This window comes from Notolepis coatsorum (genome assembly GCF_963971535.1).
Source record: "Notolepis coatsorum genome assembly, chromosome: 2".
Taxonomy (NCBI): Eukaryota; Metazoa; Chordata; class Actinopteri; order Aulopiformes; family Paralepididae; genus Notolepis; species Notolepis coatsorum.
Window position 1 is genome coordinate 37,814,715 of NC_140166.1, and position 13,082 is coordinate 37,827,796.

General features: G+C 42.3%; 1 protein-coding gene across 1 annotated transcript in view; it reads left to right on the plus strand.

Annotated features, from left to right (window-relative positions):
- LOC311224144 (electrogenic sodium bicarbonate cotransporter 1-like) overlaps positions 1-13,082 on the plus strand; it is a gene marked incomplete at its 5' end in the record, with an annotated part of 219,271 nt that overhangs the window by 93,576 nt on the left and 112,613 nt on the right. Inside the window, one exon of the mRNA XM_084309001.1 lies at positions 5,600-5,760. Coding sequence (XP_084165127.1) covers positions 5,600-5,760 — 161 coding nt within the window. The remainder of the gene's footprint in view (positions 1-5,599; positions 5,761-13,082) is intronic.

A 13,082-nucleotide genomic window follows, 5' to 3' on the forward strand; every position in this document is an offset into this window, starting at 1 on the left:
CTGTGCTGTCGTCGGGCTTGGTTCTCCTCCTCTCCCTCTTCTTCTTCTGTCAGGTCCTCTAGATCCTGTAGTCGTTTATTTAGCCTCTCCGCAGTGTATGCTGCTCCTTCCTTGTAGCTGGGTCTCGCTTGGACCGGTCGGGGAAGGGGGTCTGCGGGGGGTATAGGCTCTCTCTGGTGGTCAAGTTCAGGGTCGCTTGGTCGGTTAGGGGATGCTGCCCTTGACTGTTGTCTCGACGAGGCCCTTGAACCCCTGGTGGAGGGAGAGGGTATTGCCCTGGTGATCAGCTGCTCCATTAGCTGCGCTTGTAGTCTGTCGCGCTCGGCTTGTAGTCTGTCGCGCTCGGCTTCGCGCTGGATGAGAGCGATGTCGCGCTCTGCTTCTCTTTGGGCACCGTCAGCGGCGCGCTGGGTGTCGGACCGGTCTCTTGCCATATTCTCTTCCGTCTGAAGGCGTCTCATCTCCAGGCGTATGTGCTCTTCTTCGCTCCGCTGCTGTGTTTGGAGTCGATCGCGTTCACCCTGAAGTCGATCGCGTTCACCCTGGAGTCGATCGCGTTCGGTAGAGGCTGTCAGGCTGACGAGGAACGCCTGTGACAGCATCCTCTCCGCCTCGCTGGGGGAAGACGCTTGTAGAGGTGAGCCGCTCCTGGCTGTCCTCGTTGGGGAGTCCTGGAGCTCTATCTCCTCGGCGCTCTCCTCATCTTGTTCCGTGCAGGGTTCCACCTCTGGAGGGTTGTCTTCCTCCCGGAGCTGGTCGGGGACTACTTCTTCGGTATTGGCGGGGGGTAAAGGCATGTCTGTTCCCTCCTGGTCCCCACCGTGAGCTTGGTCAGTTACATTAGAACCCACTAGGGCCTCTGTGGTCGGGGTAACCTGGTCGTTAAGGTCAGACATAATTTTACTTTCTACTTTTACCGCGTTTACCGTCTGTAGAAGGCTAGGTAGTTGACTGACAGCGTAATCCTCTAAGTACTGAGGTGTCTGTCGTCTGCGCCGCGGGCGTTCTACGTTAGGAGGACCGTTTCGTGGAGTGTTCATCATAGGCCATTTCAATATTAATAACACTATATTAATATTACACTAGTTACCCTCCAGCTCGAAGGACCAATTGTAACTGAGGGGTACAATTCCCTGACTGTATTGATAAGTATGGTATCATTAAACCACTACCGCTTGATGTACTTTAACTTCTGGCCATCCAGTACACGATATCTAAGTATGATGAACACTTTCCCACATATGAAATCAGGTCCACACAAATATAACAGGCGAAGGTTTAATATAGCAAAAGGTATATACAACATTCACTTAATTACATTTATGATTTGAATGCACTTGTAAGGCAAATGAGTATTCGTAGGCAAATCAACACTGAATGTCCAATCTCTGGTTACGCAGGAAGCAAGTATGCAACCTGGTTCTTTAGGGAAACTATAGCGATGGTACTTAAGGATTATAGCGGGATACTAAAGGGGTCCTGCTGGTTGTAAGTCAGTAAGGGGGGGGGGGGGGGGTTTGGAGAGCCGTCAGCTGCATCCCATCTGGCCAACGATTCCTGGGGAGAATTCAGGTACAGAAAACAGTGCCCGCAGGATCTTGATCCACAGATGAATACACTTGGGCCCTCTTGTAGACGGTAGCTGTAGGTCCACAACGAAGGAGAAGCGAGGCGGCCTCGGTCTGGGTTGAGCGCCGTCTCACCTGGGCTCCTCTCGGGGGTAATTCCAACACTCACTGGCGTTGGCTGTTATCCGCTCCACAAATCAAAGCACCCAAAGCAAATAGATATTCCATGCCGTATAGGCTCAGCAGTCGTCCGGGTAGGTAATCCAATGTGCAGGTCCACTCGTCCTCGCCCAGAACTCCTCGGATGAAAGCACCACGCGTGGTCTGCCCAGCCTGGTTAAGACTCTAGATAACGCGAGGAAACGATGGGGGTGCTGCTCACTTTAGAACTCTAACCGAACGATGCACCATACATAATAGACTATTATTAACTTAATAGAAATACGTCCCACTCGACGGTACAGTGCCAAACTATGACAATTCAGCTATGAATTTACACGAGGTCTCAATGCCTATTCTGGGGCCAAAATAGGCCATACTGCACCACACGTGGGTCGTGGGTGAGGCTTCACGTCTGTTACTAGGTTGGAGGGTAAAGAACTAATGGACTAAAAGGAAGTTCTACTTTACTTGCGCCCTATTTATATGCACAGTGAACAAATAGTACCATTCGTATTTCGGTAGCCGTATTCCTACGCGGAACCGGGGCTAGTTGGGACATGTTCGTCGGCACTATTGAACTTGACTCAAGGGGCCTGTCTGCTGGCGCCAGGTTCTTGTCCAATGAGAGAATGAACTATTATGGGCTGTAGTAGACTAAAGGGATATTCAGTGTATATGTACAAAGAATATACAAGGGATATCAAACGATATACAAATACTATTAAATATATATCCATAAATAAATATATATATTCGGTTTAATCTGATCCTTCACAACATTAACGATCAAGTTAGTTTACTGTATGCAGGCACAGGGCTCCGTGTGACATGTCTGTGCCATGCTGCGTTATGCGCAAATTACTGTTGCATAATGTAGGCTATGCATATATAATTTATATAGGCTATACCTAATACCGACATCAAAATAGATTCTATGCCTCTACAAATCATATTAAACCATGCAGGTAGAAAATTGACGGAAAATCCGTCGCGATTTGTAATCAAATTGACGGAGAACTTTAATCCCTGGGTAATCGAACTTTAAAAGAACAAAACGAAAAAGGGCATTCATATTCCAGCATGGTTATTATTAATGACACCAACGCCAAACAGTGGTTAACAGTCTTTATTAGTGTTTGCGCAGCAATGGTCTTTAGGAAGTTAATAGATATCATATCGACTGTTTCCGACATCACCGTGTACACGTCTGTCAGCCTGTCGCATATTTCTCCTACGCGTTCGCTCGGTTTAGTCCACTTTTTCACATTTCATGGGGGTGTTTCATTACCGTATAAGGTTAATTACGGGCGGTTCTATATGCAAATACTTAAAATCGTGCACGAGCTCGGAGCGTAGAACAAGTGGCATTTATCAACACGGAGTACTTGCAGGTGTGCGTACGACCTGTGTACGCACGTGTGATAAATCCCGATTTTTCTGTGCGTAGACATTCTAAATTCTGTGCTTAACACTTTAAGGTCCGTCCACGTATATATACGTGTTTCGATTCCATGCGTTGTGGACCAGAGCCACGTATATAGCCGTGGCAAGTTGTTATTGTTTTATTCCATATTTATAGCGCTATTAACGTCCGCGATCGAGATGCATGACCTACCCACATATTTGATTTTCGAAACATGCAATACCGGCCAGATCCGCTTAGGGGGGCCATCGCTCCACTGCAGTATCATTGAGGGCGATTGTAAAAAAAAAATCTTTTACAGTCTGTGGGCGGATCATATGAGCCTCGATTCCAAACGAAGACCCTCCATCTTTGATCCCGTTACCGAACGCATATTTCAGCCTGGAATAATGGGATTTATGATTAGCCAATGGACATATCGATCTACCAGAATCCGATGACTAATGAAGAAATGCTGCCGGCGATCACATGGCCTGACGGTAGGATAATATTACCCCAAATTACAGCTGGATTGGACATTGTTTTAAAACCTAACGTGATTGATCACTGACATTGGCTACCTGAACGCACACTCTATTGCTAATCAATAATACTAATCGGCGTTCCCCGCCGCCCCCATTTCATCCATAGATGCTCTGTAATAGTCCGGATGCTACGCAGTTTGTTTTATTTCATTCGTATATATACAGCAGAAATGGCGTTTGATATAACGGCGCCAACGTTTAGCCTATTATCTAGCTTCCTGGAAAAAAGACGAGACGAAAAGCGCGATAAACCTTATATTCACGACGCTATAAAATGACAACCAACCGATGGATTTTTATTTTCTTTAAGCCATTATGAAGGCACGGTTTATGCACTCAAGTGACAATGAGAATGGACAGATAGCAATACTATAAATTATATATATAGCTCTTAGAAAGTACATCGGTTTGTAAACAAACCTCTGTCCTCTGAGGCATAAATCGCCGCAAGACTGTGGTCGCCAAAGTGTTAAGAACGAAAATAGAACACTTTCTAAGCATTGTTGATAAATGAGGGCCCTGGTTCAGTCTTTTGCCTTAAAGGAACAATCCCACCCTTTTGGGAAATACACTTATTTGCCATCTTCCTCTGAATCAGATGAGAAGATTTATATCAATGTCATCTCTGTGCATCCGTTTTGTAGTTGTTGGAAGTTGTATTTCTTAAATTTTGATGGAGCTAGGCTAGCTGCTTCCTACTGCTTCCAGTCCTTGTGCTAAGCTAGGCTAGCTGCTCCCTACTGCTTCCAGTCCTTGTGCTAAGCTAAGCTAGCATGCACCCAGACCTGTCTCTGCGGCTATTGGACACACAGAGATTAAATTTATATCAATCTTCTTGAGTGTTCCTTTAAGGAAAAAAGCCACATTGAAAGTTGTTGTTTGTTCTGTGCCAGTTGATTAGAATACTGAAAGATTGAAGGGCTCTGGAAGTGTTTGTGAGGCGAGACACAACAAGAATGGACAGAGAGCAGAGCTCATCAGTGTTGTTCAGTTTTGAACTAGATGACTTGAAGTGAAGTATGGAGACAAGGTGAAACAACTGAAACACCTGAATGACATCACAACGGCTTCATGACTTCAGGATATCAAAAGTCCATTCAAGAATAACAACTACATCTCCTACAGTATGTGGAATGAACATACATTTCCATCATTGGGACAGTGCTATTGCATCTTAACCTAATTATGCACTCTTGTCAACATTCACTCAAACATATTTAAGATGTAAAGATCATAGAAGAAATCGATAAACATAATTTGTTTATTGTGTAGAGTAGCCTAGCAAATATTTTCACATGTCTCAAAGTTAAGGGAATTGAGCTTCAGTAAATGTATCCAGAGTTAGGAGGCTTTATTTAAAAATGTATTATTTTACTGATTACAGATTACCTTCCAAAAGTCATGAGTAAAGTAATCCATTGGATTACACCAACATAGTAAAGGTTTTTATTACCGGTATATTCAATTACTTTTGGATCACATTGCATTTCAACCAAAGAGCTGTGTTCATGCCAACCATAGTCAAAGAGCTGTGTTCATGCCATTGTGCCATTCTCTCAAATGTATGTCAAATGCCATTTTGGTAGGAAATGCACGACATGTCATGTGAATTAAATGAATTCCCTAATTTAATTGACTGCCATTTAAAAAAAAATTCAATTTATCATTGTTTATTGTCATAATTAGCCATTATTTCAATGTATATAAAGTCTCTGTGTTGATAATCTCAAAAAGAACAGATTTGTATCAAACATATTTCTTAGTCATCTAACAAGTAATCACTTATTAGTGATTTTTCTAAAAGTATATATATATTTTTTACAGTAACTGTGAAGGATTCCAGTTATGGTACCAATTTCGTTTGTAATCCGATAACCATGATCCCGTTAAATATAATGTCACTTCCTGTTTCATGCGTCCAGGTGGATCAAGTTTGAGGAGAAGGTGGAGAAGGGGGGTGAGCGCTGGAGTAAACCTCACGTGGCCACGCTGTCTCTGCACAGCCTGTTTGAGCTGAGGACCTGCATAGAGAAGGGCACCATCATGCTGGACCTGGAGGCCTCCACGCTGCCACAAGTCGTTGGTACATTCATTGTTTGGCTCCTGATTGGATTTCCTTTCACTTAAAAACATCTTAAGCATCGGGCAAAAATGGGGCTTGTTTTCTTTTCTTTTTTTGACGATTGCATACCCAAAGTAATTAGCTATTTATTATACTTTATACTTATAGCACATGCATGAGTCTGGTCTCTTTTGAAAGGTAGCATTCTGAAGTTTCTTTTAATCACTTTGAGTGCTAATGAAATAGAGTAACCGAGGTTTGAACACACTGAAGTAAAAATAAATCAACTTTCCAACAATGTATTGGTTGATCGGCGAAAACGCAGCCCCGAGCCGACAGACGTGCACGTGTGTGCGTGGCGGCCCGAATACGGGCCGTCCGATCCTTAAGTGGTTTTAAAGGGAGACTCCAGCCTGTGTGATTTGTGAGTTGTTTCAGTCCACCCAGAAAGCACCTTTGGTGTTTTGATATTTAGATATTGGAACTAGTAGACATTAGTATCACTGATGTAAGCAATGATGAAAGTTAATGTTTTTCCCCAATGACTACGTAGTATAAATAACTATAGAAGGATGTGCATGTGAAGAACCTTGGTGACCTCCACTAGCATTGCTAATTAATACTTTTCTACTGCCAGCATCTCAGAAACCAAACCCCTGGTGGGGGTACTTCATATCAGATCAGCCTCTTTCATTTGAATTTAGCTTCCAAAATATAATACTGATGAAAAGAGATCACTTGAAGGCTCATATGGACAGTGTTATGATGCTGGTTGTATTGTTACTCAGGAATTGTAATTAGTTACTAATTACTGATTACTCCTTTAAAAAAGTAATCAAAATGACTTTACTCATTACTTTGTATCAAAGTAATTAGTTACATTACTGCTTACAGTATGTTACTTGTTATTTCCGCTTACGGGGGGTAAAAAAAAAAAAGTATAATGTACAACGTGTTTAGCTTCTGTTGTCAGCTGTCCAGGTGTCAGCTGTGGTGGAAACAAAGTCTACCTCTCTGAGTGTGGCCTTCAAATTAGCCTCCATCACCGCATATTCTCTCTGGAGGCAGCCAGCAAACATCTTTCTCTGTTGGCAGCTTGACTTTGTTCTTTGTGGGTATATTTTCTCTATGTTGCATTGTAATGAGGGTGAGTCGACCGTGGAAATAGGTAAAATCTCCTTGACGATAATACCCAATGACGAGTTTCTTCAGACCGGGGTGGTGTTTTGTTTACATCTTTCACTGGCACTGGTAGAAGCTAAGTAACGCCTGTTACTGCCCAACACTGCCCAACACTGCCCAACACTGATCACGTTTATACCATGTTTGTAAGTAGGTCCCTTGACTTTACAATCACAGTAGCCATAGCAATAGTGGCTTTTATGGAAGTCAATGAAAACATGACTAGGGCTTTCTAGTACAGCTCGACCAACATAGAATTAAGAACCAAAGCAGTGATGCCACATTGACAATGGGCCTCATGCATGAAGCGATATAAGAACAGATTTCGCTCTTAACTAGCATTTCTTCTTATTTTGTTCTTACCTGGGATTCAGAAATGTTTTCTTATTGTTGCTTTTCTCTCAGGCAAGACCAAATTCTAAGAGTGGTCGAGAGCACTGTTACCCAGATAAGAAAATCGTACCCAAAAAAAAAAAGCATACCATTGGTTAATTGCCCCCAAATACGACTTTAAAAATACAGAACTTTTCAATTATTATTATTATTATTATTATTATTATTATTATTATTATTATTATTATTATTATTATTATTATTATTATTATTATTATTATTATTATTATTATTATTATTATTATTATTATTATTATTATTATTATAACTTATTGCATGCGTTCTGTCTGAAATGGATTATATATTGCTGTTAGACCAGTTATGCTCTGGCCGCCCAGGCCATTGATTGATTGAAGATTTTATTAACAGATTGCAGAATGGGTACAATACAGTATGGCTCAATACACACAATTGTTAACACATTGGGTGCCAACGACGAGAAATCTCGTTGTTGGCCGCCATGCGTTGTGTGCCAATAACGAGAAATCTCGTTATTTAATCGTTATTTCTTTTATTAGCGATATCCATTCATTTTTCATCCATCCAGCCTCACGTTATCATTGGGAATGGCTCTGAGCTCGAAAAGGGCAAATACCGCCCCCTATCGTCTCCCGGATGGTATTGCACCAATTGGAATGGAGTCGATGGGAATGCATCAGAAGAAAAAACTCTGGGGTCCACATTTTACTTCTGAGCCATGTAACCTGAGACTATTGCATCCACTGAGGGCACTGGAAGAAGTGTCGATTATGTGTTTCGGAGTATAAGGTTGGATCAATAAACGCAATCGATATTTGGAATGGCGATCAGGAATTGGATTAATCTTTTTGCAGAACATCTGATCTGAGGTAAGGACTTTATTTTACCAGTATTGGGGTAATCAGATGTTTTTTTTCACAGCGATCATCACAACGTGTCTCCTGTGTGTGTACAGTGTGTGCGTAACGTTAGTGCCAGGCACGGCATAGTTAATAAACTTTTCAGCCCGCTTCTCTAGCGTGCATAAGTACACATATAATATCGATAATCTAGCGTTTATTTGAAAACTATTCATAAATCAGCCGGAAAATGACAACGTGTTGTCATTGGGCTATTCCTGCGGAATCTTTATTTTTTTCTAGAAATCTCCAAAACTATTCTCGTATTCAAAACGGTATAAAACGGAAATGTACTGATGAAAAAACATTCCGTTTCATACATGTTGACTGCAAGCAAGTCATTGATAAGCGACGGGTGTATTAGACCCATAGCCTTAATTTAAGATATAGTTTAAGCATTCGCAAATGTGCTCGTCCTCCAATTGATTAGAGTGGTGGCACACAAGCGATAGATCGTCATTCATCGTTAGCACCCAATGTGTGCAGACCAGAGAAAGACTTTCGTCTTGTTTACATCTAGGTCCCCCATTTTCAATTCATAATGACATTTATGACATACACAACATACAGATATACAGATATATATAATGACATTTATGACATACATGACATACAGATATACAGTACTGTATACGTAGCATAGAACGCATATTTAGAGATCATCCAGTGGTTCCCAAACTTCTTGTTTATGCGGACCACTAGATTGTTATCAAGAACATTTGCGGACCACCTCGTATGCAAACAGTAAAAAATAAATAAATAAACAACTGACTTTCGTTTCGTTCTCAGAATGGAGAGAGATGTGCCATCCAGTCTGACTTGGAGCACGCACTGTACTATGCGCACTGCCATTCAGGCTTATATGCGGAGATATTCAGACTCTAGATCTATTTGCAGAGCCAGATGAGTGGCTGCTTAACCGTTAAGTATTTCCCAACCTACTGTGCGATTGGCTCTTGACAAGCACACAGTTGTTCACTATTGACATACTTTGCTGGAATGATTAATTTTGCACGTACTGTATATACAGTACGTGTGTGTGTGCGCGCACTGCGAGAGGTGGCCAGAAGCACGCAACTACTATTATATTACTACTATATTAATAGTCTATTCCACTATATAACTAATAAATAGGTGCTGTATGATGACAATACATTTGATTCCTATCTAATTTTGATCCAGCGCTTGAATACGGCCGGGGGATCCGCTCATACAATGCAGACCCAAGTTCGCACACGGCCCTCGTATTATAATGAGCCCGCGAGGCGTGTCTCTGTATGCAAATGACTTGCGCGAGAACGCGCATCCCCGTTTAGAATGAGTGGGATTTTGGGTTCGAGCCCAGCTCTCCACATTGCTATCAGCTTGGCTGGTCGTTCATACTAACACAATTGGCAGTGTTAGGGGTGGGAAAGCTGGTCGTTGTAAACAGCGACTCCTACAGTTCGGTCGGGGCGCCTGCTCAGCGAGGATAGGATCTAAGGGGGGTAGTGTGATCCTTCCACACGTTACACCCTCTCAGTGAGAGTCCGCACTGCCAGGTGAAAAGAAGCGGTTGATTGGCTAGACGTGTGTCGGAGGAAGCACGTGATAGCCTCCACTCTCCCAGACCGACTGTGGGGGGTAGGTGCGCAGCGACCAGGAAGGGGATTGGGAATTGGCATAACGACTAACATTGGGATGGGAGAAAAACGGAGGAAAAATGAGTGGGATTCATCATTTGACAAACCTGGGTGAGAACAGATTTGGACTTTAAGAACGGCTTGATGAATGTGGCGGTGGCTTTTCTTATTGTTCTCTTAACAGACAAGTAAGCAAGAATATAAGAAAAATAATAAGAGAGTATTGTTGAATGAGGCCCAATGAATGTGAGTTTTTCTTCTATACAGAGTTCTCAGTTCTGAAACACAACATATGGTGAAAAGGTTGATTTGGGGACGATGACATGTCTGGCTAGCAAGCCAGCCTGGTTATCAAACATACTATTGTATTTAGTTTGTCAACCATAGGCAACGTTATTGACAATAAGGCTTGCTAGCATAAAGTTTGTTTGCAGGCTAACTTTCACTGGCACCAGTCAAGCCAAATTACTTACTTATTCCACGTAATCGTGGCTTGCGGACCATGTAGAACCAAATCGATTTACAGTATATATGACGGTCCTCATATAAACCGCTGGGTTAATAGTTCCTTGTGCTTTTGCCTTTGAAATAGTTCATCTTCATTTAACACTTTGATTACCAGCAATGCGGTGTGCCTTACCTCTGTTGAATGCCACCACCCACTTCGTTGTGAACGCATAAACGATGTCTTAAATTATGGCTATGTGTCTAATCTGGCCGTCGCTTATCAATGACTTGTTTGCAGTCAACATTGTCGAAACGGATTGTTTTTTAATCGGTTCATTTCCGTGTTATACCATTTTGAAAAACCCTCGTTTTCTTGAAAGTTTCAGGAAAATATAAAGATTCTGTGATAAACGGCCTTTACTGGAATATTCTGGAATACACAAAAAACGTTGTCATTTTTCTGCCTATTTATGAATCGTTTTCAAATAAACGCTAGATTATCGATAGTATATGTGTACTTATGCACGCTAGAGAAGCGAGCTGAAAAATCTATTCTCTCATTTCGTGATCAGCGCACACACACACACACACACACACACACACGGCACACGCTGATATTTCTGTGAAAACAGATCCGATTATCCTAAGAATGGTAAAATAGATTCCTTACCTCAGCTCAGATGTTCTCCAAAAAGATTATTCCAATTCCTGATCGCCATTCCAAATATCGATCGCGTTTATTGATTCAGCGCTGGTAGTGGAAATACCGATTCCACGCTGTTCTGAGGGTCGGCGAAGACTTGGATCTCTTCGGATGGCTTGCCGGATAAGTAAAATGAGGAAACTGGATTCCCCCCCCCCCCCATCAGTCTAATCCAATGGGGTGCAGTACAACAGGGAGAGACGATAGGGGGCGGTATTTTCCCAATGGAGCTCAGAGAGAGGTTGCAGCACTAACGTGAGACTAGATTGATGAAATATGAATTCAAATCGCTAATAAAAAGAAAAACGACAAACAAACGCTATATGTCGTCGCTGGCATTCACCGGTCGGTATGAACTAACGACATATAGCGTCGTTGGCACTCAAAGTGTTAAAGAGACAGGAGCCAAAACGGCCTGTTTTGAGGCTCACTGAACTGTTGAATGACAGCTGGAGCTTTTTGACCGCTAAAAACAGACCAGGAAAATGTAAATATTAAACTGGGAAATGGCCCATAATATGTGGTCTTTAAATAGAGCTTCAATGGGGTCAATGCATGAAGTTATGAGCAAGGTTCGAAAGGGGTGCCTTGTAGAATGTCCTCCCACGTCACACCACTAGCCAGGAGCAAGAGGAAGCGCTGGCACCAGGGGTTGATTAATGTGAAGTAATCGGTGGCGTAGCAGAGGCCCCTTGCTTTGAAGCCGACTGACTTGAATGATGGCCCATTAGCAATCCTACCATCCTAGGGGGAGAGATAGAGAGAGGGACGGGGGAGAGAGAGACACACACACACACACACACACACACACACACACACACACACACACACACACACACACACACACACACACACACACACACACGGAGACAAAGAGAAAATGAGAGAGAATGAGAGAGAGGGATAGAGAGAGATAGAGGGGGGGTAGAGAGAGAGAGGGAAAGAGAGGGGGGGGAGAGGGGTCAAAAGAGGGCAAGAGAGAGAAAGACACATAGAGACAAAGAGAGGATGAGAGAGAGAGGGATAGAGAGATAAGGGAGGGAGAGAGGGAGATAGAGAGAGAGAGTGGGGGGGGGGGGAGATCTCAGGGAAACACATAGCTTCACACTAGGAACACACAAATTAGACAACTATACAGATTATAATTATGTAGGATTAAGAATAAACTCCATTGGAAGTTTTAACCCAGCAGTAAATTAACTGAGAGAGAAGCGTGCAGGGCATTCTATGCAATAAAACCTCAAATTTACATTTGAATCTGGCTCAAATTATTATGTCATAGAACCAATTCTGGTAGTGAGGTGTGGGGTACGCTTTCTTACCAGAATCCGGCCCAATTGGACAAGCACCCAGTCTAAATTATGCATTTAGAGTTCTGCAAAAGCATATATATTTTTTTTTTGTTTGTTTATTTACACATATGAAAACAGTTACATATATAATACAATATAGTCCACAAGGGATGTGTAGGAGAATTGCCTAAAAACCCTCAAGGGGCTTGCATGTGGCATTCACCAGGAAGCAAAATTACATAAATATAAAATATAAAATAAACCCCCCCCCCCCCCCTCTGAACAAACAAACACACACAAGCAGGCCTACATAGACACCGAAGTAGGCACCCCATGCCATACGATTTCTGGTATAGAGAAAACAATCAATGACAGTAAGAATATATAATAAAACTAAAATACAATAACACAATACATCAAGCCATCAGACTACAGTTTGTAAAGGAAGTCCATATGGGAAATATTGGTGATCTAGGAGATGAGATTTCAGTGCTCTTTTGAATTTCAGAAAAGAAAATTCCAAAATATGTGGAGGCAAAGAGTTCCACAACTTTGACCCTCGGTAGAGCAAACAAAACTGAGATTGGGAAGTGCGGGAAAAGGGTGGTCTAAGCAAACAGGAACTACGTGTGGGGTAATTATGAATTTGGTGATTGTGGGCAAACATGTCATGAAAAAAAAAATCTTGCAGGTGCACAGAAACAACACGAGAAAATTACAAACACATTTCTTTGTAAATCTACTTCTTGGGCCGAATTTGGAATGATCTAATGGTTTCTTTTCGGATAATCATTTCGTAGCTACGAACAGGATTTACGAACACGGA